Below are 17,782 nucleotides of genomic sequence, written 5' to 3'. Positions count from 1 at the left end.
TCAGAGTGTGCCCGAGAGAGACCGTGCGCACATTCAGGGGTATAAAACTTTAAATTACACTGAACAAAAATATAAACACAACATGCAACAATTTCTAAGATTTTACTGAGTTATAGTTCGTATAACGAAATCAGTCAATTGAAATAAATTCATTAGGCTCTAATCTATTTCACATGCCTGGGAATGCAGATATTTTGTATTTATTTGTTTATTTAATCTTTAGTTAACTAGGCAAGACAGTTAAGAACAAATTCTTATTTACAATGAAGGCCTAACCCGGCCAAACCCTAACCCGGACGACACTGGGCCAATTGTGCGCTGCCCTATGGGACTCCCAATCACGCCCGGTTGTGATACGGCCTGGAATCAAACCAGGGTCTGTAGTGACGCCTCTAGCACTGAGATGCAGTGCCTTAGACCGCTGGGCCACTCGGGAGCCCAGTTACCTTAAAAAAAGTAGGGGTGTGGATCAGAAAACCCGTCAGTATCTGGAGTGCCCACCATTTGACTCAGGCTGCACAACATCTCCTTCGCATAGAGTTGATCAGGCTGTTGATTGTGGCCTGTGGAATGTCATCCCACCCCTCTTCAATGGCTGTGCGAAGTTGCTGGATATTGTCGGGAACTGGAACACGCTAGGCTTGGGAGGTATCCAGGTTGTCCTACCTTCATACTGACCTTGTGCCATAAAAGGATATTCTGTAATACCGGCACTGAACAGAAGGGGGCCTATTTTCAAACCCCACTGGGCCTCTAATCCGAAGGTTGGTAATGCTAACAATACATGTACAATCCCATAGAGAACCCTAACTAAATGCTAACGAGCGCATTGCAAATATTTTATACAATCCTTGACCTAAACTACTTGTAGGACAGAAATCCCAGCTCAAAGATACATAAGTAACTCAGAAATACTACTCACAGTTTACTGCAATCACAAACCAAATATTAGACATCAAGGCTCTTGATCCAGGAGGGGATTCTCTGCTTTTACCAAGCAAAGCTTGACTTTGGAAGAAGCTAACCACTAGATAGTTAACTAGCTACAAAATTAGCAAACCAAATGCACAACTGCTGAGCATTTAGCACATTTCAAACAGTTGTCTTATAACTAATAAGTTATCTTGCTGGCAAAACTATACTTATGAATTTCATAACGTGACTAGATCACCTGCCGCATGCTGCACAACAGTGAGTGACTCACAAGGCTCCGGTCTCTAGTTGCTGTGTGCTTGTAAACACCACGTGACTGGGGAGTACCGGTAAGCTTCAACGAAAAATTATGTGACAGGTGAAATCAAGAAGGGGATTTTCTTTATCTCCTAATGTATTGCACAAGTTGACTGCAGGTATTTATAAAGTTGCAAAAAAAAATGTAAATGTAAAAAAACAACATAAGAAATAGTTTCAACAGTATTGACGGTATTGAAAAACCATCCTGCGGCTATTTCAAAATACCCCGGTATACGGTATACCACCCAAGCCTACAACAAACACACTGTCGTACACGTTGATCCAGAGCATCCCAAACATGCTCAATGGGTGACATGTCTGGTGAGTACGCAGGTCATGAAAGAACTGGGACATTTTCAGAATTGTGTACAGATCCTTGGGACATGCGACAGCATTATCATGCTCATTATCATGAGGTGATGGCGGCGGATGAATGTCAGGAAAATGGGCCTCAGGATCTCATCATGGTATCTCTGTGCATTCAAATTGCCATCAACGTTGTCTGTAGCTTATGCCTGCCTGCCCATACCATAAACCCACCACCACGGTGCACTCTGTTCACAACGTTGACATCAGCAAACCGCTCACCCACACAACGCCATACACGTTGTCTGCCATCTGCCCAGTACAGTTGAAACCGGGATTAATCCGTGAAAAGCACACTTCTCCAGCGTGCCAGTGGCCATCAAAGGTGTACATTTTCCCACTGAAGTTGGTTATGACGCCAAACTGCAATCAGAATTTTTTTTTTTTAAGTCGGATGTGGAGGTCCTGAGACACGAGGCCAGTAGGATGTACTGCCAAATTCTCTAAAACGGCTTATGGTAGAGAAATAAACATTCAATTCTCTGGCAACAGCTCTGGTGGACATTCCTGCAGTCAGCATGCCAATTGCACGCTCCCTCAAAACTTGAGACATCTGTGGCATTGTGTTGTGTGACAAAACTGTACATTTTAAAGTGGCCTTTTTTGTCCCCAGCACAATGTGCACCTGTGTAATGATCATGTTGTTTAATCAGCTTCTTGATATGCCACACCTGTCAGGTGGATGGAGAAATGCTCACTAACAGGGATGTAAACAAATTTGTGTACAAAATTTGAGAGAAATAAGCTTTTGTGAATACGGAAAATGTATGGGATCTTCTATTTTAGCTCATGAAACATGGGACCAACACTCCACATATTGCGTTGATATTTTTGTTCAGAATAGTTAAGAAACGCTGATTGGCTAATGGCAAACAAGCTGCATCAACCACAAACTATAAGTACAGCTATCATGCTCGCAAACAAATTATAGTGTTTTAAAAAAAAAAACATTAATAGATTGCTTATATTAAAATAATGTTTTGCCAAAAATGTTGTTATTGAGGTAATTTCCTTTGTAGGTCAGAGGTCAGCATGTGGGAGAAGTGGAAGCTCAGGTATGATAGACGATTTTCCCACTAGTTATTACCAGTTGGAGGGGCATTCAAATAGGACTGACGCAGAGCACAGCGTCCTGACAGCCACTTATCAATAACCCTCTACAGACTAAGCCCTAGCCGTGGGGGTTCTACTAAACTATATTACATTGTTTTAAGAAGGTCATAACCAAGGATTATTTAGCCATTTGATTTTGAATTTTAAATATATAATTTAGCCTTACTGCTATTAGCCCATGCATACGTATTGAGTAACAGATTCACTACATGGAACAGCAGACAGTCCCCCCCCAAAAAAAACTAAAGGAAATTTGTTCTTAAGTATCTGTCCTATATCTGAAAGATCAGGAAATATACTTCCATTCATTTTTTAAACTGGTACCGGGGGACCTTCAGACGTGTCTTGTGCAAAACAACCGACATGTACATATTTGTGAGAGTCTCACCTTTCCACAGAGGGGTAATATTAGTGTGCAGCCCAAACTGTTCGGACTCTACAGACAGAAGTTGGCAGATCGGCTGTTCACTGGGCCTATTGAAGAGGCTGGAGCCCAGCACTGGACCTCACAGATGATTAAAAGTCAGTAGAGTAGCTAGCCAGTAAGACGTCACATTCAGTGCCGAAACTTGAAAAAGCTTTATTTTGTATAGCTCCAGGGCTTCAAATAGTGGTTTATGTGACTCGGGGAGCCTGCCATGCTAAATAATTAATCACAGGGTTTTCATTAAAGGTGATATGTGAGCCTCTCCACCAGTGTATTCATGTGTCTAGTGTGAGATGTATGTCTCTCGCTTTCTCCTCTCTCTCCCCCTAACGGCAGGTCAAAGAAAGATGCTCAGTGGTTTCAAGGGGTAACAAGTGGCATCAAGAGGTATTGTAAATATATGTGTGAGTTTACTTGAATTTTAATTCCTTTTTTGTGATGCATGTCATTTGTGGATTCAAATACGTAACTTAAATGTGTGTGCATTTATGTGTGTGTGTGCTCACCCATCTCCCTGTTGGCCTCCTCTTCCTCAGTGGGTTGAGAAGGGTCGTAGTAGTCTGCGCTGTAGCGGAAGCCCACTGCGTTATAGGTGCCTTCATCTGCCAGAGCTTCACTAAGACGCTTGTATTCTTCCTCTGTGTGAGACAAACATACATATTGGACGAGTGAGGGGAATGGAACGGTAGATGTATTGAAAAAAACAGCCATAATAGGCTACTGTTGTTATTGCCTCTAGCATGAGACAAAAACATTGGATTAATTCAAAATCATCATTCCATCCATCCTGCATAGTTAAGGATGTAAAGAACGCTGTGAGCTGAGAGCTGACAAAAACTAAAGCAGATCGAAGCCAAGCTTACCTTATAACACCACACTTTTCTATTGCAATTGATCTCACAGTAAAGGACTGAGGAATCAAAGTCAAATTCCCATCTAACAAGAAAAATATTTTTTTATGCGTCTCGTGTCCCCACATGGATAATTTCTAAAGCCCCACTACTCAAGGGCGCACGAGCGTGAGGGGACAAAAGTAACACAAATTACATGAGGACTCAGTCAGTTTGGGAATTAAACACCATATTTTACTTAAACCCTTCGAAACTATTTAATTTAAGTAGTCACTTAGGCTAGATTTAATTTAGCAAAGGTGACTCTTTATGTAATCGTCAGAGCTATTTCATTAAAAGTGACAGAATATTTGCTATGAAGTGTGCAGCATTGCTAAAATAACCTTAGGATAGTCTTTTTAAAATTATGTGTATTTCAACACTCAAGACTTTAAGCCAATAATATAGAAATCTTTGAACAGGAGAGGAACTGTCGCATGAAAATCAGGCAACGGTAGTTAAAAATTCATGAAAAAAGTTACACTACGGTAGGGCTAACCCCATAACATTTTTTGGATGGATGGACGGATGGATATAAAATGGTGTACAGAGACCTGTCTGATTCACGCCTGTGAGTGGACTGATCCACTGTGGAGACGTGCTACTAAGACATGTGCAACTGAAATTGTAAATGGTTATGTTACATAAAAACAATGGTGCAACACTAACAAAAATAATATTATTTTATAACAAATGTGCTTTCTCCCGCCTTGGATAGAGGTCGCTGTCGGCGGTTCAGAAACACATCAGTGCGCTGTTGAATTTGTGCCTCTTCCCAGACCATTTTGCTTTGTATATGATCCCCTGCTGATTTTGTACGTTTGCCCACTGATAAATAAAGGATCAGTCTATAACTTTAATGGTAGGTTTATTTGAACAGTGAGAGACAGAATAACAACAAAAATATCCAGAAACACACATGTCAAAAATGTTATAAATTGATTTGCATTTTAATGAGGGAAATAAGTATTTGACCCCCTCTCAATCAGAAAGATTTCTGGCTCCCAGGTGTCTTTTCTACAGGTAACGAGCTGAGATTAGGAGCACACTCTTAAAGGGAGTGCTCCTAACCGCAGCTTGTTACCTGTAAAAAAGACACCTGTCCACAGAAGCAATCAATCAATTTGAGTCCAAACTCTCCACCATGGCCAAGACCAAAGAGCTCTCCAAGGATGTCAGGGACAAGATTGTAGACCTATACAAAGCTGGAATGGGCTACAAGACCATCGCCAAGCAGCTTGGTGAGAAGGTGACAACATTTGGTGTGATTATTCGCAAATGGAAGAAACACAAAATAACTGTCAGTCTCCCTCGGCCTGGGGCTCCATGCAAGATCTCACCTTGTGGGGTTGCAATGATCATGAGAACGGTGAAGAATCAGCCCAGAACTACACGGGAGGATCTTGTCAATGATCTCAAGGCAGCTGGGACCATAGTCACCAAGAAAACAATTGGTAACACAATACGCCGTGAAGGACTGAAATCCTGCAGCGCCCGCAAGGTCCCCCTGCTCAAGAATACATATACATGCCCATCTGAAGTTCGCCAATGAACATCTGAATGATTCAGAGGACAACTGGTGAAAGTGTTATTTCAGATGAGACCAAAATGGAGCTCTTTGGCATCAACAACTCGCCGTGTTTGGAGGAGGAGGAATGCTGCCTATGACCCCAAGAACACCATCTCCACCGTCAAACATGGAGGTGGAAACATTATGCTTTGGGGGTGTTTTTCTGCTAAGGGGACAGGACAACTTCACCACATCAAAGGGACGATGGACGGGGCCATGTACCATCAAATCTTGGGTGAGAACATCCTTCCCTCAGACAGGGCATTGAAAATGGGTCGTGGATGGGTATTCCAGCATGACAATGACCCAAAACACACGGCCAAGGCAACAAAGGAGTGGCTCAAGAAGAAGCACATTAAGGTCCTGGAGTGGCCTAGCCAGTCTCCAGACCTTAATCCCATAGAAAATCTATGGAGGGAGCTGAAGGTTCGAGTTGCCAAACGTCAGCCTCGAAACCTTAATGACTTGGAGAAGATCTGCAAAGAGGAGGGGGACAAAATCCCTCCTGAGATGTGTGCAAACCTAGTGGCCAACTACAAGAAACGTCTGACCTCTGTGATTGCCAACAAGGGTTTTGCCACCAAGTACTAAGTCATGTTTTGCAGAGGGGTCAAATACTTATTTCCCTCATTAAAATGCAAATCAATTTATAACATTTTTAACATGCGTTTTTCTGGATTTTTTTGTTGTTATTCTGTCTCTCACTGTTCCAATAAACCTACAATTAAAATTATAGACTGATCATTTCTTTGTAAGTGGGCAAATGTACAAAATCAGCAGGGGATCAAATACTTTTTTTCCCCCACTGTACCTTGCTTTATAAATCCTCAATATGTGCCCATATTAAACTGCCTCCTACTCAGACTCAGAAGCTAGAATATGCATATTATTAGTAGATTTGGATAGAAAACACTCTGAAGTTTCTAAAACCGTTTGAATGGTGTCTGTGAGTATAACAGAACTCATATGGCAAGCAAAAACCTGAGAGAAATCCTACCAGGAAGTGGAAATCTGGATGCATGTGCTCCCTTCAAGTCTTTTGCTATTGAATACACTGTGACGTAGTAATAATTGTGCACTTCCTACGGCTTCCACTAGATGTCGACAGTCTTTACAAAGTTGTTTTAAGCTTCTATGATGAACAGAGCCCGAATGACAAGGAGGGGAATTTGTTGAGGCAGGGGGTGACCACTTCTTGGGGCGCGTTCACGAGCGAGGATCCTCCCGTTCCAAACCCTTTTTCAAGACACAGGAACCGTCCGGTTGAAATATTATTGAATCTTCACGTTCTGAAGGCCCTAAAGATTGATGTTTTACAACGTTTGACATGTTTGAACGAACATAAATACAACTTTTTTTTACTTTTCATCGCGACATCGTCCGCGCGCTTTCTACACTTGGAGTAGTTTACTGGACGCACAAAACACAAGGAGTTATTTGGACATAACTTATGGACTTTATCGAACAAAACAACATTTGTTGTGGACCTGGGATTCCTGGAAGTGCCTTCTGATGAAGATGATCAAAGGTAAGGGAATATTTCTAATGTAATGTATAATCTTAGATGTCCCCAAGATGGCGGCTATCTGTATAGCCTAGTGTATTTTTCTGAGCTCAGTACTCAGATTATTGCAAAGAGTGCTTTCCTCGTGAAGCTTTTTGAAATCTTTCATAGCGTTTGCATAAAGGAGATGTTCATCTATAATTCTTTGAATGAGTGTTTAATTTTGTATCAATGTTTATGGCAAGTATTTTTGTAAATTGTGGCGCTGATCCACCGGTAGTATTTGAGGGAAAATATTTTCTGAACGTCACGCGCCGATGTAAAATTATGTTTTTATATATAAATATGAACTTTATCGAACAAAAAATGCATGTATTGTGTAACATGATGTCCTAGGAGTGTCATCTGATGAAGATCGTCAAAGGTTAGTGCTGCATTTAGCTGTGTTTTGGGTATTTGTGATGCATGCTAGTTGCTTTGAAAATGGCTGTGTGATTATTTTTGGTAGGGTACTCTCCTGACATAATCTAATGTTTTGCTTTTGCTGTAAAGCCTTTTTGAAATCGGACAACGTGGTTCGATTCAGGAGAGGTGTATCTATAAAATGGTGTAAAATAGTCATATGTTTGAGAAATTGAAGTTATAGCATTTATGAGGTATTTGTATTTCGCGCGACGTGATTCCACTGGCTGTTGACTAGGTGGGAGGCAAACGTCCCACCTTGCCCAGGGAGGTTAATAGCCTACTGATTCTGTGAGCACCAAGCCTCATGCAACATGTCAATAAACAATTTCACACATTCGGCTGTTTTTAACCTTTGCTTTAAAAAGGCTTTAGACTTTTTTTTGTTAAAACAGCCTCTCTGGTATTTTTATAATTTACTTAGTTTTGTCAACACGACACCAAAAATATAATAACAATGCTGATTTTTCTTGAGCTCCTTATTGTTTCTATTACTATTAAGATCATAAGTAATGGAATTATCATTAGTAGGCTTAGTATAGCAGCCTTATACAACCCCCATTGATCTGTAGGCCTGTTTAGTCTTAATACACTAACTTACTTTCAATACTTATTATACTTATTTCAATACTTATATAGGCTACTGTATCAACCATTCAGAAATTCATGTCATCACACAGCATACGAGTCATTCATGATTTGACATGCAATCAAGAATTTTATTTTTAAAATAAAATGAGCGAGTCCTAAATAATTTGCTTAAACCTTTCCATTTATAAAATTGCATTTACGAATGAATGTGACTATTTATTATTTGCTGTAATAAAGGCTTAACAACAAAAAAAGGTTACAACGGACTCTCTGGTATTTTGTGTTGTTTACATTGTTCTAAACAGTCCGAAAAATATATTGTAGTCAATACAGCGCCTGTGTGGTACACATAATATGCACGCAGTGCTTGCTCCTTATTTTCTTTTTCTTGATATCCAGTGTTTTACACAACTACTCAAATTTATTCCATACATCTGACTTTTCCTTTACCTCCTGAGCAACCAGTAAACATCCCCCCATTTCGTGTGTATTTCCCACGTCCTCTGCATCCATTTTGCTGTCACGTGTTACAGTGTTCAGAGTTTGTAAAAAACAATTTATTGATGTGATCATGATATGCTATAGGTCAGGCACTACTGTGCCCTATTTGGACAGGGTTAGTTTACTGGTGGAAGTCGGGTTATGTAATTATGTGCACGAGGACAAAACACCATATCTGTAATTTTAGTCCTGTCCGAATTAAAATTTACATGGCAGGAGAGTAACAATTCCAGACAGAATAACCTACCGTTTTTTGGCAAAATCCAAGAATCAACATCCCTGTGTTTTGAGAGAAATGTCATAGTGGCAGGAGATGCCCGCGGTTTGCACAAGAAACCAATAACAGATTAGATCAACTGAACTAAATGCTGCGCATACGCTATAGATGAATGGCCTACATGTATCATATCAACTTTCACAGTGAATGCTTTTGTTTATATGTTTTGTGCTTATGAATTGAATATTGCCAAATGCATTAATAACATTTTTTTGCCTATTCAATGCAAGCCTTGCTGTTAATAGATCGCAAAGCAACATACAACTGGCCTAAGCGTTTGGAAATGATAAACTAACTTTCTAATCCATAGCCTTAAAAACGCATCGCAATCACATCTGAAGGCTGGGGGGCATTTAAGATGTACTGCAGAGTGCTAAAATATCCTAATGACTATGATCACACTTCCTCAATTCAAATATACATAATGCCGACACTATACCAAAGATGTTTGGTATGGTTTAGAAACTTGGGAATCAAGCTCGAGTTCAGTGTGACCCTATTACCTGGACATGTTGAAATACTGCATCTTCACACCTAGATAAAAACCTCCAGGCTTCCGTCATAATTGTCAACTTATTGAACAAAAATAAGAATTACTGGAGGCAGTTTGGGAAAAAACTAATACAGTCCGAATTGTCCTCTGGAATAACGGAGATTCTGGAGTAATAATTACATAACCAACGTTGTCTAGTAATACTAGTCCCGTGCGAATAGGTCACGTGCATGTGATGCATTGTCACGTAAAGAGAGCAAGGGTTGAGGGAATAGGGAATGTTTCCCCTAAACAAATTAGGGATTTCAGTAACAGAACTTTTCAGTCAGAAATGGCTATAATTATGTTGCAGATTCAGCAACACAGACAGCGGGGAAAAAACGTTGATATTCTGTGGTGGTTGCTGGAGCAGGGAGGAGCGCGAGACAATGGGTGCTAGTTTTTTTTAGCACAGCGCAGCAAGACTGTGCCCGGCACAATCAAATAACTTGCTGGTCGGACTCCCGCTAGTCATTTGGGTTTCTTAATTATTTAATCAAACAGTGTGCATAAATCATCAGACAAGCTGAATATAGTGAATATAAACTCAGCAAAAAAAACTAATGTCCTCTCACTGTCAACTGTTAATTTGCAGCAAACTTAACGTGTAAATATTTGTATGAACATAAGATTCAACAACTGAGACATTAACTGAACAAGTTCCACAGACATGTGACTAACAGAAATGGAATAATGTGTCCCTGAACAAAGGGGGGGGGTCAAAATTAAAAGTACCAGTCAGTATCTGTTGTGGCCACCAGCTGCATTAAGTACTGCAGTGCATATCCTCCTCACGGACTGCACCAGATTTGCCAGTTCCTGCTGTGAGATGTTACCCCACTCTTCCACAAAGGCACCTGCAAGTTCCCGGACATTTCTGGGGGGGATTGGCCCTAGTCCTCACCCTCCGATCCAACAGGTCCCAGACATGCTCAATGGGATTGAGATTCGGGCTCTTCGCTGGCCATGGCAGAACACTGACATTCCTGTCTTGCAGGAAATCACACACAGAATGAGCAGTATGGCTGGTGTCATTGTCATGCTGGAGGGTCATATCAGGATGAGCCTGAAGGAAGGGTACCACATGAGGGAGGAGGATGTCTTCCCTGTAACGCGCAGCGTTGAGATTGCCAGTAATGACAACAAGTTCAGTCCGATGATGCTGTGACACACCGCACAAGACCATGACGGACCTCCACATCGATCCCGCTCCAGAGATACCGGCCTCGCTCATTCCTTTGACGATGAATGCGAATCCGACCATCACCCCTGGTGAGACAAAACTGCGAATTGTCAGTGAAGAGCACTTTTTGCCAATCCTGTCTGGTCCAGCGACGGTGGGTTTGTGCCCGTAGGCGACGTTGTTGCAGCTGATGTCTGGTGAGGACCTGCCTTACAACAGGCCTACAAGCCCTCAGTCCAGCCTCTCTCCGCCTATTGTGGACAGTTTGAACACTGATGGAGGGATTGTGCGTTCCTGGTGTCACTTGGGCAGTTGTTGTTGCCATCCTGTACCTGTCCCACAGGTGTAATGTTCGGATGTACCAATCCTGTGCAGGTGTTGTTACACGTGGTCTGCCACTGCGAGGACGATCAGCTGTCCGTCCTGTCTCCCTGTAGCGCTGTCTTAGGCGTCTCACACTACGGACATTGCAATTTATTGCCCTGGCCATATCTCCAGTCCTCATGCCTCCTCGCAGCATGCCTAAGGCACGATCACGCAGATGAGCAGGGACCCTGGGCATCTTTCATTTGGTGTTTTTCAGAGTCAGTAGAAAGGCCTCTTTAGTGTCCTAAGTTTTCATAACTGTGACCTTAATTGCCTACCGTCTGTAAGCTGTTAGTGTCTTAACGACAGTTCCACAGGTGCATTTTCATTCATTGTTTACGGTTCATTGAACAAGCATGGGAAACAGTGTTTAACCTATTGGGGTGTAGGGGGCAGTATTTTCACGGCCAGATGAAAAAACGTACCCAAATTAAACTGGTTACTACTCTTGCCCAGAAACTAGAATATGCATATTATTAGTAGATTTGGATAGAAAACACTCTGAAGTTTCTAAAACTGTTTGAATGGTGTCTGTGAGTATAACAGAACTCATATGGCTGGCAAAAACCCGAGAAAAATCCAACCAGGAAGTGGAAAGTCTGAGAATTGTAGTTCTTTTAATTCTCTATCGAAACTACAGTTTCTGTGGGGTCACGTTGCACTTCCTAAGGCTTCCATTGGCTGTCAACTGGGCAGATAATAGGAGCTCAGTCAATCAGTGGACTGCCTGTGGACAAAGGGATTGGATATGCGGTGTCCCGCAAGCGCCGCCGTTCCTTCTTTTTCTTCTTGAATGGATATGCTATTGTCCGGTTGGAATATTATCGCAATTTTACGTTAAAAATACCATAAAGATTGATTTTAAACAGCGTTTGACATGCTTCTAAGTACGGTAATGGAACATTTTGACTTTTCGTCTCTGGTACCGCGCTCGCGCGTTATGCCTTTGGATAAGTGATCTGTACGCATCGAACAAAACGGAGGTATTTGGTCATAAATATGGATTATTTTGAACAAAAACAACATTTCTTGTGGAAGTAGCAGTCCTGGGAATGCATTCTGATGAAGATCAGCAAAGGTTAGACAAAATTTCTAATACTAATTCTGAGTTTAGGTTGCCCCGAACTTGGCGGGTGTCTGTATAGCTTGCTGTGATGGTTGAGCTATGTACTCAGAATATTGAAAAATGTGCTTTCTCCGTAAAGCTATTTTAAAATCTGACACAGCGGTTGCATCCAGAGGTAGTCTATCTATAATTCTTTAAATAATTGTTACATATTTTGTCAATGTTTATGATGAGTATTTTTGTAAATTGATGTGCACATTCACCGGAGGTTTTGGTGGGAATACATTTTCTGAACATCACGCGCCAATGTAAAATGCTGTTTTTAGATATATATATATGAACTTTATCGAACAAAACATACATGTATTGTGTAACATAATGTCCTAGGAGTGTCATCTGATGAAGATCAAAGGTTAGTGCTTCATTTAGCTGTGTTTTGGGTTTTATTGACACATGTCCTTGCTTGGAAAATGGCTGTGTGATTATTTTTGTCTATGTACTCTCCTAACATAATCTAATGTTTTGCTTTCGCTGTAAAGCCTTTTTGAGAATGTGGTTACATCAAGGAGAAGTGTATCTTTAAAATGGTGTAAAATAGTTGTATGTTTGAGAAAGTTGAATTATGACATTTTGATGTTTTGAATTTGACTCCCTGATATTTCACTGGCTGTGTCCCGCATTTGGGACGCTAGCGTCCCACGTAGCCCATAGAAGTTAAACCCTTTACAATGAAGATATTTAGATTTTTACAAATTATCATTGAAAGACAGGGTCCTGAAAAAGGGATGTTTATTTTTTTGCTGAGTTTAGATGATTTGATTTAAACACAGGATGTGTCAATATATGGAAAAATACACATTTTACACAATTGGTCGAAAGAACAGACAACTCTTGGTCGACAAAGATTTGTTTTAGTTGGGGAAAAGCCCTACACTACGGGCACGTTTACAACATTGTCTAAGGCAGCACAAATTATGCTGATAACTACAGAAAATGAAACATTAAACAGTAAACATAAGCCTCAACAATAGTCTATGATCAGTCATTCACCCAGAAAGTGATTGTCTGAGAAAATACTTAATATTTTATCTTGGACCTCACAAGACTACATACGAGAGGGTGTGCATGCACCGAAATGATCCCCATACTACAGTTAGGCTACTGAGAATCTACCCTCTCAATGACTTTGACATAGCTTCAGTAGGGGGATTCCATGGAAAAGTCAAACTGATTACGCCCAAATATAGTAATTTCCAAATGAATCCACGTACATAATTATCCTTAACCCTTTACATTTGTATCCGTATATGGGTTGAAAACTGCAGATTTGGAACGTAGTGGCTGTACATGCTACACATGACGTCAGAGCTCTGTTCTGAACAGAATGAGACTGTTCACTGGGGCACACGCACCTAAATGCACTCATGACTCCTTTCTATGCGCACTAAAATTATGATCTGTTTCTCTGAATTGCCTTGTGAGAGCCTAACACTGTAAGATTGTAATTTATAACTTAGCTACTCATGCTGACAATATAACAAGCTTTCAAATCCTGCCCAGCTGACCCAGATTGCAATTTATAATGGACCATTTTGGATTGCGTAAACAACAACAGTAAATGTGTAATGGTGGGATGCAGGGTTGTGTCCAAAATTAAACAACTACAAGTGTGCTTGCTCTAGTTCCACAACGGCACAGCTAGGAGAGATAAAAACAGTACTGTATAGTCATAAAAGTGCATTGAAATTGCTTAGGAAATGTTCACACTTTGGAGAGGTGTGTGGCCACTTGTAGAAACCAGTTATTCCTCTTACTCAAACCTTTTTATTTTTTTGTCTTATGTTGCACCTAGCCCAGATTTTCTAGCAATAGTCTGATCATGTATGTATGTATCCAGAGTATTTTCAGATTTCGTTATCAACACATGCAGCGAAAAGTACAGTAAATGTAAATGTGCATGAAATCAACAGTGTAATGTTTGGATTGAGTCTTGTGTCAGGTGAACTGTTGTGTACTCACCGTTGGGCTACTAATTTTCCCATTATCTCTAAACAGTTCACTTTCAATTGCTACCATGGTTATGCATTTCATATTTCCTCAGTAAGAAACATTTCAATATAGCCCTATCCATATAGGCCAATTGTCATGAGTTAAACGGTTAAGGTCTAGCTTTATTATTATATAGTTCAGGCTTTATTTGGAAAGTTTAAGTTGGAAATTGCATGAATTTTGGTAATTTCAGTGAAGGAGGCAGTCTCAAAAAAGGCTTTTCAGTCAAACACATTTCATGGCTTTTAGAAAGGGCTCAAAGAGCTTATTTCTCCACTCACAGATGTCTGTGACGCAATACAGAACAAATTGAAGTGTCTTTTGAGTTTTGTTTGCATGTTCTACGGTCTTGTAAAGATAGGTGGTGACTGGTAATGTAACATCAATAAAAGAAAAAAAAAATGTTTTATAAAACAAATCTTGAAACTTTTACTGTCTTCCACAGCAGATGAGTGGAGGCAATGCTCAGCAGTTCAGACACAAGAGACAGAGTATAATCCTCCAGTTGTGACTGATTGGTCTACCTTGTCTGGCTTCTTCCTCCAGAAGGTCTGTGTGCATGGCCAGGTACCTCTCCTCATCACACAGGGCCTCGATTCTGGCCTCCTCCTCGGACAGCTGGTAGTCTCTGTTCCACGAGCCTGTGTCGTACTCCGAGAGGTCATGCAAGTGACCGCGCCCATCATACCTGTAGGGTGAAGAGAGGGGTTAGAGGAATAGAAGAAGCAACTGAGGAAAGACAACACATGGACCTACTTACCAACACAGATGGGACCCTAAAACCAAGAGTTTTTAACAACAAAACGTGCTACCTCAGTCACAAATCTTTCATGAGGGAGTGTATGGTACTGGAACTGAGCAATCTCGTCACAATACAGACAGCCTAACCTGAACAACTCCTGACATAGGGCTATCTAGTGCAGTTTTCTGGCAAGCTTACTCAGTGTAGTTTATCTCATTCCTCTCAACATTCCCTATGGAGAAACAGCCTTGCATGAACACAAAAACAAAAGAAAACAACTCTCCTCTTACCTTACAGGGTTTAACTTCCCCATATAATATGCATAATTCCTTCTATATCTGTAAAAAAGGTACATCCACACAAACCCGAGCACATAAATACCTATCCGTAAGAACCCAAACGGACGATATTTTCCTGCGTTCGCTCCTCTCTTCCACCTCTCCAGAGTGGGCGCTGGGGTTGGCATTGGGGGGCCAGGCAGGACCCCTTAGCCTTAGGCTACTTGCTGGGGAAATAAGGGCTGGTTATGTGATAGAGAGACACACACATACATTCGAAACAAGAGGCAGGCCCGTGCAGATTAAGGTCGCTCAACCCCAACATATGTCACTCCCTTCATGGTTCAAGTGGGTATATTTCCAAATAAACAACTATTTTTACAGGTCATCATAGCCAACTGTCAGTCTCATGTAGAGCGTGTTCACTGTTGAAATATATGGCAAACTTAAAAGGAGGACACATCATCTTGACATGACGCTCTGCTACCCTGTTAATAGTTAGTGCATCTTCGGTTTCATGAGGCCAAAAGAACGTCATTAGCAAGCTAGATAAATGGTTCGCCAATACTTTTATGTCACAGTTATGTTTGCAAAAATCCGACCAGTCCCTTCGAAAGACAGATCTGGGATTAGGAAAGTTGGTTAGGATAACAATTCCTTTAGGTTTGTTCAACCGACCTATCAATCAGGATGTTCTTGTCCCCCATCCATGGGATGAGCTGTTTGCCCTGCTCGTGGAAGTGAGCCCTCTCGTCATCCCGGAACAGCTTGCAGGCATAGCCGAACACGAGAAGCTCGGCATATTTATTGCTGTCACTCTCATCCTTCTTCACTGGCTTGTTATTGTGGTCCCTCTTGCCCCCACCGCGCCGATACATTCCAAATTTGCACGTGAAAGAAATCTAGCGCGCTAGATAAGTTATATTACTATCGTACAATTCTTGTCGTACTACAAAGTCTTTCTTTCTCGGTTACAATGAGACATAAAATGTCACAATAAACATACTCACAAAAACCTATTTCTGACATGTGGAGCCATTTTGGAAAAGTTTGTAAATTACACTTTTGGTTCATATATGTAGATTCGCCAAATGCTCTTCTTGATATAAAAACACTATACGTAAATGAAACGTTTAATTTCCCTATATTCTGAAGAGAAGTAACAGTATTCATTATCTATCCACATTTGATAATATATAATACATAGTCTGTGATTTTATGAGTTAGTGCCCTCTATTTGTGCATGTTGAATGTGCTACAGTGTGATTGTGAGATAACTTTCGAGAGAGAAATGGTGAGATCTGTAAATCGTCTCCACTCTGTAAATCCTACCGGTTTCTGAGATTTAATTCCTTAAAATACCATACACTTAAACGACATTGGGATGTTTAACATTTCGACACATACATATACATATACATGCTTGTCTAAAAGGTGTTCCTTGAGAATAAAAAAAATAGAGGTAGGCTTCCCAGGTGGGCAGGGGCATATTGGCAATTCTGGCAAATGCCAGATTGGCTGGACCATTTTTTTGTTGGGTGGGCTGGTCGAAATTGACACAAAAAAACCAAAACAATGCAAAGGTAACATTGCCAGTGGCCCATGCTGCCCTACAAAGGAAAAATGCACTAAGTACACTTTTGATAAAAATTGAGTTAAGACTGAAATCAGACTTTGTAGTATATGTTTTATCTTGTGACAAAGTGTCGTTCAATATATATTTTGTTCTTGAGAAAAAAAGAGTGGGAAATTTGTAGTAAATACAAAATCCAAGCCATACAAAGGCAAATAGCAGTAACAGCACAAAGAGTGAAAATTAGCAAAATGGAATTAAAGTGTTTTTGCTGTCCAGCCAAATGTATAGTTAGATAAATGATAATACACTGATGTATTATCTTATTATGAAGAAAAGATTTTATGCATATCAACCAGTCTGAAGTACTGTAATAGTAATTACCACTTAGGGTAGGTGTTGATTCAGGGCAACACATATGACATAAGTCGTTAGCTTGGCTTTTATAACGTATAAGGCTTAAAGGGTAATTCTGCCACCTTTCAACCTCATATTTATTATCTCCAGCCAAGTTATTGTAACTCATTGTGTATTTATTATTACTTTTATTATTACTTGTTTTACTTTTATATTATTTCCTTTCACTTTGCATTGTTGGGAAGGCCCCATAATTAAGCATTTCACTGTTAGTCTACACCTGGGGTTTACGAAGCATGTGACTAATAAAATGTGATTTGATTTGAAACCAGTGTCTACATACATTATGTGAAAACAGTGTTTCTATGATCTTTGGTTAAAAATATAAAAAGAAACGTCCTAAAATAATGCTTCTCTATGACACAGGGTAGGATTAAAAGCTTTAAAAAAAAATGATTTTCAAAACCTGTAATGAGTTTCTAGCGAGAGTGTTGGTATTTTCTTGCTCACCACGTCACTGCAAAGGTCACAGTGTTTGAAAATCACTGTTTTTAAAATGTTTTAACTTTTGATGATATCATCAGGTAGAACTTTAAAAATGTATATGTTTTTCTACAAAATGTAGAAATGTGCAGTTTTCACATATCGAATCAAATCAAACTTTATTGATCACATGCGCCGAATACAACAGGTGTAGACTTT

The 17,782-nt window shown here is 40.4% G+C and overlaps 1 protein-coding gene across 1 annotated transcript in view; it reads right to left on the bottom strand.

Moving 5' to 3' along the window:
• LOC106566361 (splicing factor SWAP) overlaps positions 1-16,213 on the bottom strand; it is a 129,449-nt gene extending 113,236 nt beyond the window's left edge. The window contains exons 1-3 of the mRNA XM_045686988.1: positions 15,829-16,213; positions 14,655-14,818; positions 3,646-3,777 (exon numbers count right to left, since the gene is read on the bottom strand). Of these exons, the coding sequence (XP_045542944.1) occupies positions 3,646-3,777; positions 14,655-14,818; positions 15,829-16,028 (496 nt within the window). The 5' untranslated portion in view covers positions 16,029-16,213. The remainder of the gene's footprint in view (positions 1-3,645; positions 3,778-14,654; positions 14,819-15,828) is intronic.
• Positions 16,214-17,782: the final 1,569 nt, after the last annotated feature.

Source organism: Salmo salar, chromosome ssa09, assembly GCF_905237065.1.
Source record: "Salmo salar chromosome ssa09, Ssal_v3.1, whole genome shotgun sequence".
NCBI lineage: Eukaryota > Metazoa > Chordata > Actinopteri > Salmoniformes > Salmonidae > Salmo > Salmo salar.
This window is presented reverse-complemented; position numbering and strand designations above follow the sequence as displayed.